This window comes from Gavia stellata, chromosome 8 (genome assembly GCF_030936135.1).
Source record: "Gavia stellata isolate bGavSte3 chromosome 8, bGavSte3.hap2, whole genome shotgun sequence".
NCBI lineage: Eukaryota > Metazoa > Chordata > Aves > Gaviiformes > Gaviidae > Gavia > Gavia stellata.
This window is the reverse complement of record NC_082601.1, coordinates 32,522,624-32,547,522: the sequence shown is the minus strand read 5'-3', so window position 1 is coordinate 32,547,522 and position 24,899 is coordinate 32,522,624. Positions and strand designations below refer to the sequence as shown.

General features: G+C 35.9%; 1 protein-coding gene across 2 annotated transcripts in view; it reads right to left on the bottom strand.

Annotated features, from left to right (window-relative positions):
• The window catches only part of RFTN2 (raftlin family member 2), a 33,066-nt gene extending 9,340 nt beyond the window's left edge, over positions 1–23,726 (bottom strand). Inside the window, exons 1-8 of one of the 2 annotated variants that reach the window (XM_059820591.1) lie at positions 23,689–23,726; positions 23,094–23,298; positions 17,864–18,047; positions 15,704–15,815; positions 13,308–13,617; positions 10,144–10,344; positions 5,229–5,350; positions 3,957–4,060 (exon numbers count right to left, since the gene is read on the bottom strand). In XM_059820591.1, coding sequence (XP_059676574.1) covers positions 3,957–4,060; positions 5,229–5,350; positions 10,144–10,344; positions 13,308–13,617; positions 15,704–15,815; positions 17,864–18,047; positions 23,094–23,232 — 1,172 coding nt within the window. In that variant the 5' untranslated portion in view covers positions 23,233–23,298; positions 23,689–23,726. The remainder of the gene's footprint in view (positions 1–3,956; positions 4,061–5,228; positions 5,351–10,143; positions 10,345–13,307; positions 13,618–15,703; positions 15,816–17,863; positions 18,048–23,093; positions 23,299–23,688) is intronic. The other variant, XM_059820592.1, reaches the window with a different exon arrangement.
• Positions 23,727–24,899: the final 1,173 nt, after the last annotated feature.

Genomic DNA, 24,899 nt, shown 5'->3' with positions numbered 1-24,899 from the left:
TGTATACAAAGCACTTAAAATTAAGGTTAGACGAATTTTTCTGAAAAATGAACAGCAGGAGCAAGATAAATTCTTTTAACCGATTTGGTTCTTTTGCATTTCCCAAACTAAAGTTTTGCACTCCTTTGAAATTGCACAGCATCTAGACTTTCAGTTATGAGATAGACACCAGCTTGGGACAGTTAAGTCTCCTGACTTAAAGGATCTGTTTAATGAAAAATTCATAAAAACCTTACAAATAATTCTAATTTTAGACCAAACTTGTATGAAATTCTACAAACTCATGATAATATCATATTAGTAACTACAGTACCACTAAGTTACCAAAATATCTTCTAACATCTTTTTTTTCCCCACTCACTAGATTTAACTCCTAAAAGGACTATTGATTTTATCCTTGCCACACAGTTTCTGATCTTGGCATAATTACTGTCAAATTATTTTCCTGAAGACATTTACCTAGTAGGTAAGAGTTGTATATAATGCAGGAAGCTCTTTAGGTCACTAATATTATGTAGGCCTGTCTTGTATTCATTTTTGGTCTGCTTTTTTGGTCAAAAAAATTGACTGCTGACAAGACTTAAATACGCAAGATATGGATGGATACAACAAACATTGCACCATATGCGCTTTTTTATGCTCTGTTTTCTCATATCCCTGGAAAAAAAGAATCATTGACAGAAGAGGGGAACTTCTGGGGGTTTTATAGTGTGCTGATCAAAAAAACCCCCCAAACCCACGCTGCTTATTTTTCAAACAACATTGCAGAAAATAGCAACTCTGCACGTTTCAAGAATATGACATCTACCATTGCTCTATTTGTAACAGCAAAGATAACATTTCTCAAGGAAATGTTTCTTGCATCCAACATGATCTAGCCATTGAGATAAGAAGTTAAAGGACTAAATAGGCCTACAGACTGCTGCCCCTGCCTGAAACGGGACAGTGATCCATAACATTCAGTAACGACATGGCATAACACTCCACACGACAGGACATTTTATTTTCTGGAGAGAAATATCTGTAAAAAAGAAAAACTTCAAACAACAATAAAACCACACAGGAACAGACATGACAGCCTGGTGCTTTTTAAACTATTTCAAATCCTAACCATGTAAAAACCAAAAAAGGGAACACATCCGTGCATGACAATCCTGTCACCCCCCCAGAATCTGTTAGCCTGTTGCTCACACTCTTCATCTGCAGATGAGCAGTGGGCAAAACAGCTAGGAACAGATCACAGAAGATCTGAGATGACGGAGTTCTGTGATAAAGTAGAAGAAGAGGAAGACAGAGAATCAAGAGCAAAACATTAAGGTGAATAAAAATGGGGAGCAGGCTGGCCTGCTAACATTTTATTCTTAGATAGAATTTTCTTTTAATATTTATTTTTAAAACAGAATTTGTACAAAATATACAAACATGAATTTGCCAGATCATCCCAAAGTGTTGCTCATTTTGTTTTTTCAGTCTGAAGTCTGTTAATATTCAGGCTGGGTTTTGAGGTCAGAGTTCCAGGTCTGGGAAAAGACCAGCTGTTCGGCAGCATAAAGTGTCCTTCTTTATTGAGACATTTAACTTGCATTCCTAGGATACTCCACCACAACAGTAATGGCATCTTTCATATCAGACACACAGTAACCACCCAGGAATTCCTTCTCCTCTTTGAATACCAACATGCCTAAAAATAGTATTTATCAATCACTACTTAGCCTATCAAGACAGAAACACATTCTTTTTTGGACTCTTAAGAATTCTTAATTCCTAATTAGGAATTCTTGTTCATGGGCTTTTTTACTTTTTTTTTCCCCAGAAAATTGAATAGCTGTATATTAGATATTCTATAGGCACACAAAACATGATTTATCATTTTTCTTCCCAAATTATCTCACAAGCTACACTAGGACAAGTATTATACAATTCATGCAGACACCAACCCAACCATTTAGGCCAGAAAACAAATGCTTTTTATTAGTCTGAGTTATTCTAGTGTTGATACAAAATTAATGAAACTTCAGATTTGGCCAGGTTACAACCCCCTTTTGCATGGACACAGCTATTAATGGGCTGGTTGTTTCACATCTGAGAAGCAATGCTACTTCAGACATCTAGTGCAACTTAAATATCTTGCTGGTATATTATTACCCTCTTACTAGTTCAAGGAACAGGTCCAGTGTAATGAATCTATTAGCACTTCCTACAGCACTTTTTCCAATTTTTTTTTTTCCCCTTATAGCACTTAGCTTCTTTTAAATGGCCCTGCCTTTGCTCTGCAATCTACGAGGTAGAAAATAGCATCATTTTGGCTGCAGCAAGCACAGACTGAAATCGCAGAGTGGTTGACCAGCAGCTGCTCAGGACAATCTTGTCCCTGCTCTCCAAACCCTACAGGGATGCTTGTGGGCTAGAAGATGTTTGAGGTTAACATCTCTCTCTCATCCTATGACCCACAGCGCACTATGACTACCAAAATCTTTCTCTCCCATTGTCCACTGACGTCCTTCAAGAATTAGATCTGGATCCCGAAGGCTACTCTCAAGCTTTAAGATTTGGCCAGAAATTTCAGCTGTTTATGAAAACCAGGCTCCGTGGTTCACACACCCTTACAAGACACCACGTTCAACACTAATACACTTAGACTACGAAATTTTGTTTGAAGAAATGAATTAAGTTATAAACATTTCGGTTCATATTCCAAAAACTCCTTCCCTCTGGAGTAGGAGCTTTATAAATTCAGAATTTCATAAATTCCAGAAGAAAATAAAACATATGGAGACCCTTAAAAAAAAAAAAGCAGAACATGCCATATTGTTTTACCACAATTTCTTCTGCCTTTGCATTTAAACCAGTTGGTTAAAATCAGCTATTGAAAAAAACGCAGGCAAAAGAACACCAGCACCAAAATTTTCTGTCCAGAAAAACCTCCTTCTCACATGGGTGAGTTATTTAATGTCAATTTAATGCCAAATCACTTGAACAAAATTCCACTTTCTTGGAGCAGTTCTCTTAGAACCTTTCATTCACAACCTTTTTCATGCTGTCTTGATTTAATACAGTAAAGTCTGGATCCAAAGTTTACTCAAGTCACCCACTCTTTCCATTATCCTCAATGAGCCCTAAGCCATGCCTCACTACATTTGTTTGTTTTCAAACCCTGGCAATCTTAATCTAATGGGAGAATTAAAAAAAAAAAAAAAAAAAAAAAGAGAGACAGAGAGAGAGAAGAGGTGTATGCCTATTCCAGTGTTTCATTTGCCATTTTTTAGCTTGATACCATGAAGAAAAGCACAGTACTTTTTTTCGGTTAAAAAAAGAAAACCTGGAACCTTATAGGGGATCCAGGTCTGCTATTTAGCTCTTTCATGTTTACAGAGCCCCCTCAGTCATCTAAATAAATATTAGAATAAGAGAACTGAAATCCAGTAGTTTGGTACTGTATTTGAAATGAAACATAGCATGTACATTAAAGAAGAAGAGAAACAGCCCAATAACTTGCTGGATTAGCACATTCCCCTCCCTAATTTGCAATAAACACTGCATGACTGTCTTGTGACAACATCACTTCTTAAGTAGTCTAAACCAGTTACTCACCAAGGTCCTAAATTAGTGAAACATTTCAACACTTGTTTAAACTTCAAGCATATGAGTAACCCAGTCCCTGGCAATGAGACAGCAATGGGGTATGTGAGAAAGTTTCCTAAATGAAATCTTTGATGTCTAGATATAAACAATGTATTTTAAATTAAGGATTATTGGTCTATTGAAACTCACTGCAGTCAGTAGTCCTAAAAATATGTGGTAAAAAAGATTCCACCATAATGCTACTTACATCTCAAGTTTTATATGCAGTTAACATTATTAGCATTTTTCTTCCTTTTACATTTAAGTATGCAAGTAGTCACTTGATAATTCTGAGATGTACACACCAAAAATCCTGTAATCTATTGTTCGGGTACCTGTCATGTCGTACGATAGGTGTAGGCAGGACACAGGTCAGGAGCCATCCAAACTCAGCCAGCGTGTGCAATAAAGGTCCATAATCTGTTTTAATTTCACACCCCTACATTAATAATTATAAAAAGTAGTAAAGAGACTCTGTACAGGTTTTATTTGCATTTCTACACAAATTACAACTACTGTCCTTCCATTTATAGTGAGATAATCCTTTGAGATGATATCGAACTGTGTTGTTTGGTGGAGATTCACTATTTCAAACTGAAAACAATTTGAAAAGTTCAAAACTACAGAAAACAGACAGAACATACTAACTTTAGGTATGAGCCCTGATTCAGCAAGACATTTAAAGCACATCTCGCTTGTTAAACTTGTCATGTTGCTCAACTAATGCCTAAAACCACCATAATAGGTTATGTCAATTGATGTACTTAGGTTTTTACTTCACAGCTGAATAACAAACATCTCACCTAGCTATATACTTAAGGTTTTGGGGTTTGGTCATTGGTTTTTTTGTTTTGTTTGGGTTTATTGGGTTTTTTTTGGGGGGGTGATGTTGTTTGTTTTTTTTTTTTTAATAACAAGGACTTAATTTTATGCTATTTCTTTTCACATTGATTGATAAACGTATTTATCATTAAATATTTCAAAAATAAGCCCTTAGTATCCTCCAACAACGATTACTTTCAGACATCATTAATTCATACCAATAATCTTATAAAATATTGAAAAACATTAAAAAATTTTATTGCTGTACCATGCTACAGTAGTACATGTAAATTTACTAGGAAAAATGAAGTCTTTCATATTTAGCAGTAAAATTTTACTAAGAATATACATCTGAAAACCATACTCAATTAATTCACTATCAGTTTTTTCTTGTTCTGTTTCTAGTTTTTACTATTTTCTTCCCCTTTTCATTTAAAAATACTTCAGCACATTGTCAATAGAGTTGCACTTGCTGAAATTATGTCTAAATTGGTCTGAAACATGTTTAAAAAAAACAAAACACCTTTTCTTTGATGGTTGTATTTGTTGGTATGAACATTTGTAAATGTCAGGCCAGAATCCCTGTGGCATATTTCTTTTATGCACACTGACCAAGGGCCACAGGCCTAACTTCTTTCTTATGACTCAAGGCTTTAGTTTAGCTTACACAGGTGGCTTCAAGAAACCATCCTGAATGTTTATCAAACACTGGTACAAGCATTCTAAGGAAAAAACAAGCAAAAATATACATAGGAAATAGCGTTGCTAAATAATCACCAATTTACCTCAATGACTGTCCATTGTTCAACAACTATTGCATCATTTCCTTTCCTGTTAGAACCTGGAACCCCAGCACCTTCTTCTTCGTAGATAAATAATCCTTCTAAAGATTTGGGCAAATAGTCTGCTGTGAACATAAAGACAAATATGAACTGAAATATAAAGTTTTAGTTTGATATCTTACTGAGATGTACACATGGGCTTGTTTATTCTCATTGAACAGTCCTCTAAAATAAAATGAACTGAGACAGCAACTCAAATTTGTGGTTATTTCTGTGTCTAGTTACAACTTGAAGTATGCAAGTCAACTTACTATTCAAAACCATGTTTCTATACAAATTGAACTATGAACCATTTCATTTTCTCAAAAGCATTAGCCTCTTCCATGCTCAAATCTGAATTCCAATTTCCTGTATTCAACATATCCCCCACAGCAGACGGGCACAAACCCTCTTTATTAAAATTCAATATTGTAAGCCTGACAATAAATATGGCTTTTGGTGTGGTGGGAGAGAGCATAAAGATAAATGAAGCATGAAGTGCAAAGCCTAGCTACTGTTACTTAAATAAATACGTAAATGGCCACAGGAAGAGCCTGAAACAGAAGTAATTGTAGGAAGATTCCTGATGGGAAGGAAGTTTCAGAGCACAACTCCCTGACTCACTTGTCGAAGCCTGACAGTATCCGGTTGGCCCAAACTAGCTATGCATCAAATACTGGTTCATTTTCTGGTTTTGCTCCTCCCAAGTGCCGTCGGGAAGCCTTTTGTGCAGATGCACCTTGACAGCTGACTATCTTAAACCAACTTTGAACAGTAAAATTACAGTAAAATCCTCAGAATATCAGATTTAAATCCTCTCCAATATTGCACAAAGAGACATAAAGCGATGATTGTTTTTGCCACAGCTTCAGGGAAGGCAAATAAACTTAAAGAAAAAAAACACTTAGCAAACAAAGAAAATACAGAAAACAACTGGTCTGGTTTTAAAAATTGACCAGACTGGCACAGAAGTTGTGCTATGTAAACCAGGAATTCCCATTTTTTTTGAGCATGCTTGTTAATGTACCATAAAGTACCAACTATTTATTCATACTACTTTTTACCATATTGCACGTAGCAGATTTATGTAGTTTGAGTTATGATTATTCAGATACTTGCATGCATATATATCTCTTCCACACATTTGTAGAGATATTGGACATGTTATTTTATTTTTAGATTACACAAATATAATGTGATTGTATGTGGAACTGAATATATCGCTTCAGGCACAAACATACGAATATCTGCACAGTTCCTAATAATTCATAAATACTCAATTTTATGAATTCATGGACTTCGACCTTTCTTCAGTGTTCAGGCAGATACTTAAAATGGGCAGTCCACCTACAGCATATTCTAGTATTTCTTTTTCTATCATTTTTCAACCGTGACAGAATAACTCTAAATTTTAAAGTTAGTGACACAAGACACCTCCACTCAGTGGCATTTTGAGACAAACTGATAATTCATGAAGTGTACCATGTCAAAAATCACCTCTTTTGAAAAAGCTACATGTGTGGCTAACTGGCTTACCAGCCCATCTGTCAATTACAATAGTTTATCTTCATTAACATCAGTACTGCCTCCCCTCCCTGCCCACCCCCCCCCCCCCCCCAAAAAAAAAAAAGAAAAAAAAAAGTGCTGCATGACAGATAACACAAACCAGAAAAAGCAAAAATATTGCCACAGCACTTCTACTAATCTTAGGTACTTCTATGATCATGACAGCCTCCCAGGCAGCTACAAATGGAGGAAACACTACAATGAGCCAAATGGCTGCTAAAAGAGAACTTACCTGAATTGTTTTTATGACTGCATCCTCTTTTGGCAGCCGAACACAGAAGTTGGTAATTATTAAGAATTGACAATGGTTTTTCTTTTTAAAATTCTTTTTATGTTAAAACTTCTTCCTACCTTAAATTGGGTATTGCATTTTGATCCTGGTAGTAACAGAATTCTGCTGACTCTGCAGAACATCTGTAGAGTCCAAACCAGTGAAGGATTTCTGCAGCTGCCTCACTTTTATCTGGTGTTTTTATGTTTAATAAAACAATAGCTAAAATTTGCTCATTTCACTAAAGCTGTATAAAAGGACAACTACTGCTAAAGACACCTCACAGTCTAAAAGCAAACAAACAAAGTGAGGTGAAGATGACAATTAGATGTACATGCAGACATACAAGAAGTAATTCTAGTAATGAGTGCAAGTGCTTAAATACTTTTTCTCCCCCCAAAATATTTTAGATTTCCCTCTGTGGATGCCAAACTCTTATATGGTTATAAAACTTTTCAATGTTCACCTCAAGAACAAACACTTTAGCTTAAGAACTCAGTAGCTAAATTAATTTCTTACTATGGTTACAGACACTTGATCAGCTGCAGAATTCCATCCACATAGTGAGCTGTGCCTTTGAACATATCCAGTTTAATTCAGTAGTGTCCCACCCATGAGTAACTGAAACACATACCAGTCACATGGGGCTGAAGCAGAAGCACCAACTGCTGCAAAGAGGCAGCATGAAATCCCTAAATAAGTCATAACCTGGGTATTCAAGATGGATAGCTATTCACACAGAGAAGAGCAGACAGCTACAGGGGAATGGGAAGACTGCATAACTGCTGTTGGACAACAGCTGCAAAGATTAGTTTCAACAGCTGCCAAAACCACCCCTCGGTGAATTGTAATATATCTCCAGAGAGTTATTTTCCAGCTCTAAAAAAAATCTGTATTGAAAACTAGGAGTTTGATTTCTCATCTCTCCTCCCCCAAAGAAAACTTTGTTCTTCCACTAACTTCAATAGATAGTAATAATAATTTAAGAGCAAAAAAGATGACCAATACAAACTGTACCATTGGACTGTTTATGTGCACAAAATATGCAGTTTGAGAGGAACTAGCTGCCAAATTCAATCTGAAGTAAATATAGTGATGTTGATGCGCTTGTGTTTCTCTGACAATCACTAAATTTACTTTATTGTAGAGCTACAGAAATGCAGTGATTCACATTCAGAACTAAACTACTGAGAACAATGAAAACTGAAGAGTTCTCATTATTTCCAGGGTTTGATTTTTGAAGAACCCACAAACTTCCAAAGATCTTACGTTTAAAACTTCTTTTAATTTATGCTCTTAACTCATCCAAGCCTTGCAAAGGGGATGCTGAATGCATATTATTTAAAATCAGAGTAACCACCATTAAATAAGACATATAGTAAATATTAAAACTACTTGAAACCCCAGTAATTCTACCCTCCTCGTGCAATTCATGTAAGAAGCAGCTGTAAAATGACTTACGAAAACCTCTTTAATACATTACTAAGTAAACTACTGCACTTGATAATCAGCCTGAGTATTGCAAAAATGGTTTAAGGTCTCTGAAACCTTTTCAACAAACTTTTTACAAGACTTCTCCGTTGCAGCCATGTTTTGCTTGCTTACACTGAACTGCCATAAGTAATTCTAAAGGAACACCAACAACTTAGAACTTAGTACAAGCAAGACATGAACTAATCCAACCAAAGATGAAGTATCACATTAGTGAAGTATAAATTCTTAGTTTGTTATCAAACAACATTTATTACAATAATTAATAAATCCTGAAACAATTAACTCTGTCACACTCTCTTGGTCTGTTCCTCTCACACTAGAGTACTACCATTTTCTTCACATTATTTTCAAGTAATTGCACAGCAGTAGCCACATACTATTTTTTGCAACACTTCTAATTTCTGGCTTTCAGACAAATTCAGTTCACATAGAAATGAATCTCTTAATTACCGTTTTACCAACAATGGAGTTTTAGAGTCCAAAATACTTCAGCCAATAAACAGCTTCTCCTGTTGTCAGCAGTGGTACAGCAGAGTCTCACAGCTCTGCCAAAGGGCAAGATTTTGGGCTCAGCAGGGTGTGCAGCGATGGGCCTGGGCCAGCAGCAGCACTGCTGGCATCGGGCTTGGGTATCTTCATCAGAAGGATGAAGGCTAGGAGCTCTGAAAGAGCTAGTAGGATCTCTCCAGAACAAAAACTGAGATCAAACAGAGACTGGCAGAATGAAAATGAAATTTGAAAATCCTGTGGCCTGTAGCTCTACCATTGTAACAATTTGAGTGTTAACTGAGCTGGTAAGATTCCTGCAGAAGAGCGCAAGCAGCAGGAGGGACCAGGGAAGACCTCCCTCCCAGCTGTGTGAAAAGGTCCTGGAGGACCTGCCTACAGTTGAGGGCAAGGACAAAACCAGATTTCTCTAGTCTCTGCGTATGCCCACATCTGACCAGAACAACCTGCAGAAACATCCTGAAACTTCAGGATCAACAGTCGAATTTCAGTGCAATTTGGTGTTTTGGAAAGAATTTTTAAGCCCAGCAAGGACCTGGAGAAAGCAGGAAGCACATAAAGTCTGACTTAGATTTAACAGTACAGTAAGCACAATGAGAACTCAGGGTGCTCTTCTGTCTCATTAGAAATATTCAGAGTGCAGCACAGTATCTACAGTGAGCAGCAGAATATGAACATCAGGGAAACATGTATCTAATTATTTTTTTCCCCCCATTATCTTTTCCTTTAAAAAAACAAAACAAAGAAAAAAGGAACTAGCGCAAAAGGTTTATTTCATTTTAACACCACACTATTTTCCTGCTTTGGAAACCCTCAATTTGATAAAAGAAAGCAGAAATTTCAATTATTCAGAGCTGTAACTGTCCAGAAAACAAGTTATTCCCTTTTCAGGTACCAGATTCTATAAATTTACAATGACTATTTGAACATGTTTAGATACTGCCCTACACACCAAGCAGCAAAACGTGATCTACTTTTTCCAAATTACGTAGTTCTACATGAACAAGTAAAAGCTTCATGGTATTCTGGGACAGTACTCACCTTTAGAAGCTTCCCAGTGTACAAAAGAATCAATTAAGGACAATCCTTGTTTATAATAAAACGTGGTTAATTCTAGCCAGTCTGCTTCCAGTGTACTAATAACTGGCCCCTTTCTTGTTACTTTCATAGACAAAACACCTTCATGATAGGTCCAGCAGGTAGAATCATCATCAAAAACATTGAAGATCATATACAGCTTGTCTAAGAAAAGAAAAAAGGAAGAAGAATGAACCTCTGGAAGACAGTGATCCAAAATAAAAATACTGTTTCCTGATGTGACTGTACTCAGCTTGAGCCCTAAACACACTTGGGATGAGGTGTGAGGGGGGTATGCTCTGGGATACGAGAAAAAATTTGAACATAGTACAGCTGGGTTGCTACTGAACCTTTTCGGTAGGTGGGTTTTGCATAGAAAAAATATACTAGAGCTAAGAAAAACCCAGTGGAAACAGGCTTCACTTCTGCTATTCATGGAACTTCTGACTACAAATATTTGAAATTATTATAACTGAAGATTAAATACAATTTTCTAAATTTTTAAATATTAGGAATGCCTTGTACAGTATTGATTTTTACCCATTATTTTCTGAAGATTACTGAAGTACCAGTATAATTAGTTGCCTACTGGGGCTTCCCACACAGTAACTGGTAAGTGTGTGAGTTAAGCACACAAGACCTGCATACCCTCAAATGCTTTTTATATCTAGGCATTAATATAGTGCTGTTACACAGTCATAAACAAGCATTCATAAAAAATTAAAATTCACAAATCCATGCCATTTTAGGAAATCACTGGTGACAAGTTACAAAGTCCTAGATATATATATGTATTCTACAAATACACTCACACATATGTCACTGTTGTGGAGAAATAACACAAAGCAGTTGCTAAAAAATGCTCTCAGATTGTCTAACACGTCAACATTTGAGCAGCCTAAATAACACAAATAAAACTCTAGAAACCAGAACTGTTTACATTGCCAAAACAAAGGAAGTTGGTTTAGATGGCCCTGCTTAAGATGATAGTCTCTCTAGGCTCCAGAAATAAAGGGAGATTTCCAAAGTAGGATTTGGACTGTAAGTAGTCTGAACCAATCTCTGTGAGAAGCCTTCTCTGTTTTGAGAAGTGTTACCACACCCACTGCAAGTGACATCAGGTGCCTGGAGTACGGTAGAGTAAATTCAGGACAAAATTTTGAACTCTATCAGTAAGAGATGACTCTCCTTTCTACAGTTGTCTCACCTCCACAGGTGGTTGTATTAGCATAAATGTGTTTATCCCGACAAACCTTAATCTCCTTTCCCATACACTAAAGTGACATGACTTTATTTTTTTTCTGAAGAATAAATATAAATCAAGTTCCCCAATACAACTATTCAATTGCTCATGTGTATCAGAAATTTGCCTCTGCAAGTGCTGTTTATAAGTAGTCAAAATTCATGTTATGACCCCTAAATCTAGAACTCAGACAGTTTTGCATCTTCTAAGCAGACCCAAATAGAAATGGCATACTGAAGTGGTAGTACATACCTACATGCAGGTAAGACTTTCTTTGAAAACTCCCATCAGTATTTTTTAAAATGATGGTTACATACAACATTTACAAAGAAAGGTGTTTTCGTAAGTTTTGTCTCAGGCATTCCAATAAGTTTTACGGAGTATTTGGCCAGTAGTAGAGAAGCCCAGCATATTCTGGCCCAAAGCTTTTTGAAGAATCTTATGAGAACACTGTATGTAGGGGATGCACTGGTTGCTAATCTACCTGGTCACACCAGTCTGCACAAACAAAGCTCTTTAACAGAACCAAGGGTTTTCTGCTTTTTGCTTACAGGATTTCTATTCTGCTATATAGAGCAAACCCACTATTTCAAGCTGTAAGGAAAGACTTAAGCTTTAATAGATCATGCTATAAAGGCTCAGCATGTTGTCCCCAACTGCTTTAATTCAAGTGTTAAAAATAAGAGGGACATTGATTATCTCAGTGCTTAGAGTCATTATCCTGACAGTCTACAAAGTGGAGAGGGTGCTTAACTCCTGACAGAAAAGTGAAAAGGTTGATTTTGAGAGTAATTAAAACATGTCTGGCCCATCAGGGAAGAACCTATTATGTCAGAATGCAATCTGACATAAAAGTTTCATGCTGCCTGCTTTCTACACAATACTATCTTGCATTAGTTCTCATGGTTTAGATTACTTCGTCCTTTTTACCTTTCCTTCCTAGCAAACCAGGAGGCCTTAGTGCTTCAATATCAGAAGTCACTGTTTCAGGCAATCTGTCACAGAGACTACACTAAGTATCTCAGATTCTTCTACAACTAAGTACTCTACCACAGCATCAACATTTTTTTCAATTATACTTTTCCTTCCTTTACAGCTTTTTAATGCTTACTTTTCTCTAGTGTAAATTCATTTTGTAACAATTATCCTCTTTGATTTCATGGTCAATGCATTAATTTAAGTGATCTCTTTCAGGATGCTTCTTGAAGGCACGTTAACCAGAAAGAATCCATTATGAATGGATTTGGTTGCTGTACATTATGTGAGTTGGCTAGAAGCATGTAAAATTACAGCTCCAGCTCGAATGGGATCTCTGTTGTCAGTTTTGAAACAAGCAGGCGAACTGGAATCGTATTCTTGGAAATCCATTACATGCTTATGATTTAATACTAAGAGTAAGTGAAAACTATATACATTTACAGAAAGGTTTTAAAACAATTGCACCCTTCTAAAATAAAATATTTTTACTGCCACATATGTGTTATACATGTATCAAGCAAAAAAGTTATCTGTTTGCACCACATTTAAAATCAGAATTACACTGTGGGTGACTTTTTTTTTGGGTTGGTTTGGGGTTTTTTCCTTTTTCTTTAAATTACAAACTAGAATTTTGACAGTACATTTACAATATTCTATATGAGAACTGAAATATCATTTTAATATATTACCACAGTTCACTCATACATACAGCAGAAGGTAAATATTACCTCTGTTTCCTCAACTGGCAACTTTTTTAGAAATACGTATGCATTTATGGAAGATGCATCTTCCAAAACCAGTATTTGAAACAACAGAACACGCTGTTGTTATTTTTTTCCAACACCTTTTTAAAACAACAGCTCAATAAAATACCTTATTTCTGCAATAAACAAGCAGCATTTATTACCGTCTCCTTTTTGTGGTTTACCAGGACTGACTTTTCCAAACTGGAAATCCGCATCGTGTAAAAGACTGCTTTCTCCTTGTGTTTCCTCCTCTATCCCACTCTCAGATGAGTGACCACTCAATGTCCCTTCATTCCAGTTTTTATAGTTTTCATCAGAATTTTTTCTTCTGTGTTCCCTATTTCTTCTGCCCAGCGTTGATTCCAGCTCTGCACTTCCATCTGTGCTTGTTCCATTACAGGCTTTAGTTTGAAGAAAATGTTGCATGACAAATCCCACAAACTTCTTTCCTCTTTTAGCAGCTTCATTAACCTGTATTTACAATAGAAATTTATCTGCAAAGTGATTTTAGAATGGCATATAACTTTTTTTTTTTAACAAACTATATATATATAATGTCCTGTTTAACTAAACTGTTGATTTTCAAGGACATAAAGACACGACACTGTACTATAGGAGGGTGGCTTGTCTTTGTATGCTGCCGATGTTTCAAAGTAAATGGAAGTCTTCCATCATGTTTTTGGACTCAGGCCAAATAAGGTGGCCAACAGTGTTACTGACTTTAGTGTATACAAAACCCTTCATTTAGAACAAAGCTAAAGTATTTTACTTGCTGTGTCATAGTGATAAGCAGTATACTGGTGCAATAAATAGTATTGTTTCTCTAAACATGTGACAGCAGTCATACTAAAATTACTGACCACTAATACTATAGAAGTATCTATTTGTCATGTGTCATGATTCATTACTTCCTGGTTCCCTTAGAGGCTACTCAGGTTCACTATTCCTGAGAAAAGTGAAGGAGCAGAGAAAGGAGGGAGCTAGAATCAAATTAAAACCCTCTTAACTCTGCTTTCAGCCAGTGGTGGGTCTTTTTCTCTGAACTGAAGTCTCAAAATAGAACTGTAGAATATGTGACACCTATGGGATGTGTCTGTTCTTGGAGGGAGGGGTTTGTTTTGCTGGGATAAGGAGCATTGCCATTTAGGAAGGCCATCCCGCTGCCATCTTGTGCTACAAGCTCCCCTGTGCAATGAAGTCTTTCCAGGAAAATACAGAAACCCCAGCCCAGAAAGATGAAACTGCCTGGGAAGTACTAGATTAGTGAGGTCAGAGAAAGAAGAATCTCTACCCAGTTAACTCACATAAATGAATAATCAAGAGAGTGAATAACACTCAAATAACTGATGGTACTAAAACTCCTTTTTAGTACCATGATAGACTGAAGTGTTACTATCTAGCACCATTATGTATGTACAGCAATGATATGATATGCCAATCACTGTGATTATACAGAGCTGCTGCTTCTAAGACAATCAATTTTAAATGTGACAAGCAACATGCAGAAAACGAGGTAATATGACAATCTTTTTTCCTGAAATGCCACAAAGTCTTATGGATTAATATTTTTTATTTTTATTTAGAAAAGAAGTAATTTTATACTGGATTACTGCCTCAGTCTTTTAAAAACACAGGGAGCATTTTAAAAATCAAATTATTTTCACTTACTACTTCTGTTCCAGATTTGCTTGCAAGACTGAAGCACCGCTAATTTCAAGTGTATTTTTCCTTTAAAAGTTCGTCTAGTATGCATATACAACCAAGCTGGCAATACCCTTATAGTATAAATGTGTAATGGAATCCCATTTTAAATTTGAAACAACTGAAAATTTCAAAACAAGCCATTTAGAAATTTTAAACAACTTTGTGATGATTTCAAAGATCATTAAAGATCTCCAGTATGCTTTTTCCTCTACTTCTTCCTTTGGCAACTAATGTAAAAGATATCGCTCTAACTCTTGTAATAACAATAGTTTCCTGTTTCAGCAAGTCTTCAATTTTGCAGAGGAAGTGAAACACAAAAAACCCCCTAGAACTAGAGCTTGCCTTCCAGTGGAATTTTAGTTTTTTTTAACTACACAATATTTTCAAAAGCTGTGCCAAGTAAAATATTTAATACAATAACTGTGTATTTTGTATTTCTGTTAAAGAATGAAAAAAAAAATCTCTTTCTTAGAAATTGAATATATTCATGTTCATTAGTAATACCTTTCTTAATCCAGAACATAAAACTTCAGATTTTTTTTTAATATTAATTCCAGAAAAAGCTGTCATACAAGCATTTTAAAAAGACTGAGAGTTTGTGCCTGATTCTGCTTTCAGTAGTGTAAGTGGTCAGTCTCCCAAAGCACTACTGGGCTCAGTACTAAGTCCTAAATTAAAAAACACAACTAGTGAAGAAAAATAACTCCTTTCACATCAAGAAAAGACTTTGTAGCTTCTGTAAAATAAACCACGGTTAAAACTCAAAACTAAAAAACCATCAAGCACTAAATATAACTTATGTATATGGTAGAAACAAAAATCTCAAGAGAAGTTTGAAAAAACCCTCTATTACCTTTTCTAATAGTTCTTTCACTACCTCATTTGTCAGTGTTTCATACATTAAAGGACATTCCTCAATCACCAGCCTAGGGTGCCTTTGTCCTCTGGGTGCTGCATGCTTCTGGCTAGAACACAGAAAGAAAGCAGTCTTTGTCAGTAGTTTGCTGCTAACTTGAGCAAATGCTTGCATATACAGTTCTTTTCTTTTGGAATAATTATGAATGAAATCCTTGCAAAGCTTCTTCATACTTTTATTTAGAACTCAGTGGTTTTTGGTATTTTGTTCTGTTTCTTACACAAAGTGGCAGGTATGTGTATTACAATGTCAGGATAAGAATATTAATATTTAACAGGAATTTCATCTGAAGACTTAATAGAAGTCTTCTGGAAACTGAGCTTTATTGACAAGCAGCCCTGCTTTTGCAATAAATAAACCCAAAAATCTCTGATAATGCAAAAAAATACAAGTTTAAGCTATATATTTAGCAGGCACAAAACAGATTCAGTTTTGTAGAAGACACACTATGAATAGAAATGGTACTTTTAGACTGTTAACATGCTGCTGTTTAGTTTTCATAACTAAAGCAGAATTACAGCTATTGTATGAAATACAGCGCAGGCAAATACTAAAAATACAATGCAGTAACAAATACTTTGGGTTAGATAACGCTTAAATCACTCAGATTTGATAATCTGACAAGCTTTAACTTCCATTTGAAGTTAAAGAACAGTATTCCTAATGTTTTATTTAAAGCCAGTTAGTTTATTACTCAACACAACAATATTTGGTGTGTTTCAATAATACTTTATTTGATGTTTCCTTCACACAATCTTTTGCTTTAGAATGAAACATCAATGAGACACACTTAAATATAAACGTAACTTTCCACAGAGTAGTCGAAGAAGGTGTATTTGCCTATAGGAGAACCAACATAGGTACATATAGCAGCTGCATTGGAAACTGGGAACCTACAGCCAGCAGTTTCATGTGTTGGCTGCAGGGTCTCATCCTTCACCTGTTCAAGGGCCTAAAGGTTCAAACCACAACTTCATAAGGATCCCGCATCTACAGGGATAAGGTGAATTGTGCGAGCTGCATGCTGGCAGTGTCAGGTCTTAGAAACCTCAGCTCCAGAGAGCAAGTATTCTGCTTTTCTTACTCAAGCATTTGCCCACATGGACAACATTCACCTTGTTTGCGGATGAATTTATAAAGGTAAGTTGTACGAGCAGCAAATACCATGGACAATGCTTGTTTAAGCAAAGCATTTGAGAAGCTCCATCAAATGTTTTCCAGAAGTATTACTGGAGTGGCAGGGGCTATCTTCCAACTCACAGCCTTCTGGTCTTCCAAAAGAAAATCAAAGAACCTTTGTGCATCGCACTAGGACTCAGGAGAGAATGGGAAGTATGACAGCTCTTATTGCATTAAGACATCTACTTTTCTAATTATTTGAAATAAGAACAAAAGGTTATCTTCTTTGCATTCAAAAGAACTAACGGTATAATTCTGTACATTTTCTTTATAATCACATGGTGATTACAATGCAGTGAAAACAGGAGTAATAAACAAAACTAGGGAGCTGGACCATAAACACAAACTCTTGACTCTCTCTCAATGTCAAAACTAAGCTTTTGTATACCCCCCAATCACAGAATGATTATTTCTTCTTATTGAGAAGGAAAAATAAACTATTTCTCTCTGACAAACTAAGTAATTCACACTTTATAGGTAATTTTCCCTGAATAATGCTCTTATGGGAAAAGTGAAAACACAGAAGTTTTGAAAATGAAGAAGAAAAAGCAGAGATGAAAGAATTTAAATCAACTTATTACTCTAGTATTTGTTGCAAGTTTTAAGACAGATGATACTTTCTTACAAATATGTATAAAAAATAAAAAAGGTAAACTAATAATTTATCTTCCCAAGAATTATGATAAGCAACTTTGGATTTTTGTTTGGACATTTATAAGGCAAAGTAAACTTTAACTTATTGTGTGCTTAGCGTTAATTAAAAAAAGTTACTAACTTGCTCATATTTCTAGACAAGGAACAGTTATTTGATTCTCTGAGGTGCGCATTTTAAGTTGATAATAAATTACACATGTTGAGTAATCCACTTACAAATAGCTTAAGTAATGGACCAATGTATTCAAATTATTTCACTATTACCTTAATTTTAATCGTGAAAGTACCACTCGATACATGTGACTTGCAGGGAAATTCCTTCTATGTCCAATCGGCAGTATAATAGGATGAACAGCTCCTACAATGTATCCTTTGCTGTAATATTCTTCCACCTTAGATGCTATATCCAACACAGAATTGATCTTGATAACTTCTGGATTTGAGGAAGCTAAAAGCATTGAAAGCAGAAGAGAAGCACATTATACTGTGTATGTCCACATACTTTTTGGGGGAGCTCCTTTTATATAAACCACACGAAATCTATCCCAAGGCATTTACTAAAAAGCTACAGTTCAATTTACACAAGAAGAAGCAGATTCACAGCTGATTCAACAGTATTCAACTAGCTAAAGTACATATTTTTACAAGTTAATATGATCTATTTTTAATCTATTTGGCAACACCTTCTGTTGGATCTAGCTTTGCCAAGCTAATTTAAGAGCTGCATCAACATCTAAACACACAATGGGTCTGAACTTAACAAAACAGCTTTTTTGTCTAGCCAAAGCCTTAAACATATTGAAGCAGTATCCTTCAACCCTAGTTGTGAGGTAAATTCCCATACAATGAATCTAAGCCTGGAACAATTGGTTTGTTTTTCTTAAATACTTTTTTTTTTCAGATACCTTAGAAGTGATCTGTGGATTGTAGATCGAAATTTTAACAGTCCCCATTCTTTTTTCCAGTAGACTTAAGTACATGTCACCTAAGTAAGCTATGTGGTGTCACTAATTTCTAAGGAGGATCCCTCTGAGTGCGTGCAAGCATTACCAATCAGTAGACAACAGCTAGGTACTACATAGCTATTGGGGGAAACTGCATAGCTCAAGGGAAGACTTTTTGGAGAACCTTTTTTGAATGGTCTGATCCACAGCTTCTGCACAGAGAAAAGGAAGATTCCACACTGGTAATAGACTATATATTCTGCCACAGTAAGTCTGATGGTCAGTATTTCCTGTTCCCCTCAACTCCAACTGGAATTGTAGATGCTTTCAGAGCCTCCACAAAGCAGGAAACCAATACTCATATACAGACAGTAACTGAAGAGTAATTTTGCCAGCATGTATTTGCAATCATCAAAGTTTTCATCCTTTGCAGATATAAACTCTTATGACAAGACAGGTTGGCTTGGAATTTGATGGTCTTTATCAGTGACCCTTGCTGCAAGTGATGTACTTTTTTGTGTTCTGATGGGTCCTTCTCTTTGCAAGTGCATTAAGACCAGTGTTCAACTGTATTAAAGGATGCCTCAGTTGGAATTAGGTGACCTCACAACACTGAGATACAAACATTTTAACATGCTACTTTAAACATACCCTTTCAAACCATACAATAAACTGAAACCAACTAAATACACTTATTCTCCTTTGATTCTTTAATTAAAAAAATGATATAAAAGAAAAAAGAACAGATAAATGCAATGAGATAAATCTCATTTGCCACTTTGTATATGTATTCCTTAGAGTTAACTTCATGTTCTTACATCCTCTTATCTACCTGCCCTATATTGTAAGTGGGCAATAGCAAGGAATATAAGGACTTTATCAAAAACACATCAAGTCACAAAGTCTACCTATCCTACTGGTTTAAAGTATCATAAACCAGACATATGAATCTTTAGTTTGCCTAAATCTTTTATTCTAATAAACTGAATTGGAATTCTGCTGGTTCATGAGTGATGTGTTCTGTAAAACGACAACCTCTATACTGCTTACTCACTATAAAATGGTGATAATACTGATACATATACATTATGGAGGGCTTTTTAAAAAAAAAATAATCAAAAAACCAAAAAACAAACAAGCCAGAAACTTATGTTTTAGAACACTCAAATGCTTTCAAATACCAACTTTTACTGAAGAGAAGAAGGAATGGAAGCCTACTTTGCTTGTCACTTGCAACAGCCTTAACAGCTCAGAAAAGTTATCAAGAGAAACCAGAATAATGTGTACCATTGCACACTACCAAAAAGTATCACTAACATATATATTGACAGTTTATTGCTGATAACTGGCAAACTCAACCTATTAACTCTGCCATTCTCAGTCATAGGGACAGGGCTGCTGCACTTTCTTGCCTTTTTTTTTAAGCATCACAGCCCTCCCTTTCATAGACAGATGATATTTTGCCCTTAGTAACGCCTCCATCCCATGATTCCGCTCATAGTAAATCCAGGAGACATTAAATATGTATTGAAGAAATAACTGCTCTACAGTGCACAAGCCAAAAAAGCAGGAATGTATGTAACATGATCATCACTTCACTGATTTTGCAAATGTCTTAACCATTTTTCATTAAGAAAATTTCCTTCCTGATGTGCTGTCAACAGGTAGGCAAAGTACTTCCATGAATAACAGAACTACAGCTAACTTGCTAGCTTTATAGCAAACTTCAGATGCATAATATTGAAGCTGACAGCAACACAGCTACTTCATACATATTCATACTGTTATTCAGAGTGACAAGAACTTCACAGCATGTCATCTTAATGTGCTAATGTGAAATACCCTTTCAATATTCCTTCTTTTACCTAATAGGGGAGTTGTGGAAAAGGCATAATCATTCTGCTTGAGTAGGAGTATTTAAACTATCCTTACTTTATGGTTTAAACGGACCTCAAAAAATAACAGCTGTTTTTGTAACTGAGATATGCCTCATGATTGAGATGGTGGTATTTACAACTCTTGACAGGCATTTACAATTACACTTCAGAGTCCACTGCTCCCTTTCCTTTGCACTGTTCAATCCCACCAAAATAAAAGACTAGCTGTAATTTTCTTGTTTGGGATTCTCCTGATGCAGAAGAACCTCCATGGAACTCAAAGCTGATTTTTACAGTAGGGATGGGAGTATTTTGGGGACCAGAAGGGGAGAAGCCAAGGTACAATACGTTGCTGATAACTAGTTAAGGTGTGCAGGGACTCCAGCCAGCAAATTTAGATTACAGCATGGTTGACCTAATCTGCATCATGGCTTGGGAGAAGATCAGGGACTCCTGAAAGTCCCCCCAGCAGGCTCATTTTGACTTCACATAGCATAAATCTGATGAAGCAGAAAAGAAGGTGTATTAAACTGAGATAATACGTTTATGCTTGCTATACTTTTATCTTAATGCAGGACATAGTACCCTTTATAAGATACTACAGTAAGCTAAGTGTAGATTTGCTGTTTTACTTGGTGCCAGATCCAGCAGTAACAAGTCACTCAACCAAACAGAAACCTCAGATGTTGGGTAAGATCTTGCTCTGGAAATCAGCAGGTACAGAGTGCCATGAAGACTTAACACACAACTTGACAGCAGACTAAAAACTAACTTTGGTCTGAAGTGGTAAAAAGCTCTCACTTAGGTTTCATTTAGCCAAAAGATATTCAAGTAGCAATAAGTATGTGAGCGAGTTGATTTGTGTGGGGGGGAAAAAAAAAAACCAAAGCCCAACATATGCCCCACAGTACTTTAGCCAATTCCATGTTTCATAAGCAACCAGAATTCAGAAATGCCTCCAAGACAGTATATACACCAGTTTTTTTCCTGTATTCATGATCTTTGCTCTAAAGAGTAGAGACCTCAAACAAAAAAATATTTTAAGGTCAAATACATGTGCAACTAGAACTATTCAACAGAAAGATACCTGTGTTTACAAATCCACTTGCTTAGTTAGAAAGCAAAAAAAGTTGAGCAACTATCCAAAACTGATCTCTTGTTTAGCATTCATATTTCCACAGTAGGTCACTGAAGCTAAGCACTTTTGAATATTGGACTAAACAGGAGAAAATGAATCTTTACTGCTGTAGTGATAGGTTAAAATAATACAGAGATGCACCTTCATTTGCACTTGTTTGATGTGCTTTTTCTAAAGTCACAACCACCTTTACAACAAATCCTTTACACAACACTTCCAGAAACATGTTGCTTTAAAATATAGCAAAACTATTCAGAACACAGACTGTTTAAGAACACTAAATGATCTTCAGTCTCTAAAGTTTTAGTATCCTTTTTATTATCAGTAGATTAGTAGGTAACTCATGAATGCATTAGGCAGCCTAGCTTTATTTCCAGCACATTACCACTACTACTTACTCTAAGTTTTATTTCTTCAAGAAGAACAAGCCAGTGAGAAACTCTATATGTATAAATAAATAAAACAATAGTTGGATGTCAAGTACTATAACTTAATAGAGTGTGGCTTCCATTAGTATCTTGCAGCTTTTCAATTAACAGACTGATACATTTCAAATAAAATCATTACTACAGTCCTTTAATTTAGAGTTAAAACTAAGGAGAGGCCAAGTTTTGTTTATGAAAAAGCTCCTGAAAAAGTTAACAAGAGATGCATTTATACTTTCTGCCTTTATCAAACCCTTCTAGCAATTGCATTTACTTCAAACCCTTGTTATTAAGAATTTCCAGTAGATTGGGTTGTTATAAAATGCAAGTTACTATGAAGTGACTGCAAAACTGAGCTGTCTGTTCTCAGAGGGCAGCCATCTGGGCTTGTTTATGTTTTCAACTTTGTGGAACAGGGAGTTGCTCTGTCAGACACGGGACACCCTCAGGAAGGAAGTATCCCACAGAGCACTGTCTGCCTTGAGCTACACATACAAATTTTGTTTAACTTCGGTCATGATTTCAAAAGACTATTCAACAACTACAAGTAAAGCATTTGGAAAAAACAGTAAGATGAAACTAAGACTCTTACTAAGGTATTTACCAAGAGACTGGTGTGGGCATAAAAGGGGAAGCTACTCCTGGTATACAAATAAGAGACAGACTTACTTCTGCATAAAGTAACAAGGACAATGCCAGCCTGTTTTCGGAAGTTGAGCACATCTTAAAAAATGGTTATTCAATTAATGCTCAGGCACAGAGTATTTTCTGAACCATGACACTGAATTCAGACAACCATTATGCAAAGTGAGTATGGATGGTAGTATTTGACTCACGGGAAACTAGGAAAATATCTAACAGTTTTTAGCCAGCTTCCTTACAAGGACAGTTGTGTAATTTGGAGGGCTTGGTTGTTAAAAATACTTCAGTAGTTTCCATTGTAATTTTATCTAAGTGAGAACCTTCGTCATGATGTGTGTTTCAAAATAAAAGTCTTATGTTTTGGCTAGCTTTGATAAAAGTATTTACTGTAAGTCAAACAAGACAGAACTAAGTTAAATCCTATTCCTTGCTTTCTCAGAGTATTAAAGATATAACATAAAAAGATACCTTCTAAAGTAAAATCCAGCAATACATATTCATAAGCAGAATCCGTCTTTGTTTCAACTTGTGGTCTCTTCAATGTAGAAAAGATTTTTCCAGGGCTGCTATCATCTGGGTCTTCCAGCTTTCTCAGTCCGCACCCCATGGCAAGATCTGCAAATGATTAAATTGCAGGAAGAGGTGGGGGGAGCAGCAAGATCTGTCGCTCTCACTAGAGGGAAAAAAGCAACCAAATAATTCCCTTCGATTTTGTTTTCTATTAGCCGTAAATCCAAATACGGAAAAAGTCCAGTTCCCAAATGAAAAAGAAAAGGTACTTTCCATTCATTTTTTAATATAGAAACAGTAAGCCCTTGATGATTTAAAGCTACAAACTTGCTAAGAGTAGGCTTGATTTCGCAGCGATGTTAGAGCTGCTCCAAACTAGCAGAGATTTTCCATGCCACGTCAATTCACAGCCAGCCCCCTATCAGTGCTCTCTTGCAGAGGACACCAACAGTGCTTTGTTTGTCCTTCTAGACTGACTGGGTGAGGGGGGGGTCTGTGGGGGGACAAGAACTGAAAAAGAAAGTTAGAGAGAAACTTGTCTGTAATTACTTACCTCCAGAAGTTCTACTCAACTGCAGTAGCAAGTCAGAGGGGAAAAAAGCAAGTTAGTCAGAATGAAAGAATGAGAAAAGAGCCTCAACATGGTTGGAGACGAAAATCATTTCCAGAAAGGAAGTCAGCTTCAAGAGGAAATTGCTTCTGGCATCTCAAAGGGTAGAAAAGTAAATGAAAAGCAGTTTAGTCCTTATTTTAGATTTCAAAGTTTGATTCCTATTTCCTTTCCACAGGAACTTTCTTCCAGAAGAAAAAAACCCCATTAACATAGTGTAATATATTGTAATAATGTAAAAATATGTAGTAAAGAAATTTCTTGTCAAGAAAATATATGATTACAATAAGCATCTACATCGCTAAAATCAACTTACATAATTGGTTTTGATAAACACTGAAAAATGACACAAATATTCCTCACTTCAAATCAGAAAGACTTTTTCAATGTTATATATGAATATAGTTACAAGACTTTGCTCCCCATTTTTCATGGATATTAAACAAATTAAATCGTCTTTGTCAGGCTGACCTCAGTTAGTACAGCCAGAGACTTTCAACACTGTTTCCTAAGTATATTCTTCTTTAGGTCCTGAAAACTTAGTACAATTAATGGCTCTCATTACTCTTACATTAATGACTGTCAGTCACTTGGAACTGTCTTACACCTGATGCAGACCATGATAATGCATGGGAAAAAAAAGGAACAGTGATTTGTTTTCTCAGGCCCTGTGACTGCTGGGATAGGCAGTTAGAAAATTTACCTTTTTATTTTTAGACTGCATCTAGAGAAATTAAGAGTCATCTAGAGAAAAACAGATTCATAATGCCATTTTGGATGAAAGGAACTGCTCATTTGAATTTTAAAAGCTTTTTACTTTTTTTCCCCACTGAAAAATATTAATCTTATAAGAAATGCCCACATTTTATGTAGTCAATCACTGCAAGTGAGGCATTAACCATTTGTGGTTTTCTTCCTGTTCTACTGCAAGCAAAGTGATCTAACTTTTATTAAGTTAGACAGACTTACCAGGAATGGTAAGTCTGCAGACTATATCCCCTTTGAAATCCACATCATGAAGTTACTTAACTTTGGAAGAATTTAAAAATCTCTGAGTGCAGAGCCTATGCAATAATTACGACTTCAATCCTACAGTCTTTAAAATAAGCTCCCAGGTGCTGAAACCAAGAGGAAATCCCTCAGTGTCCTCTTCT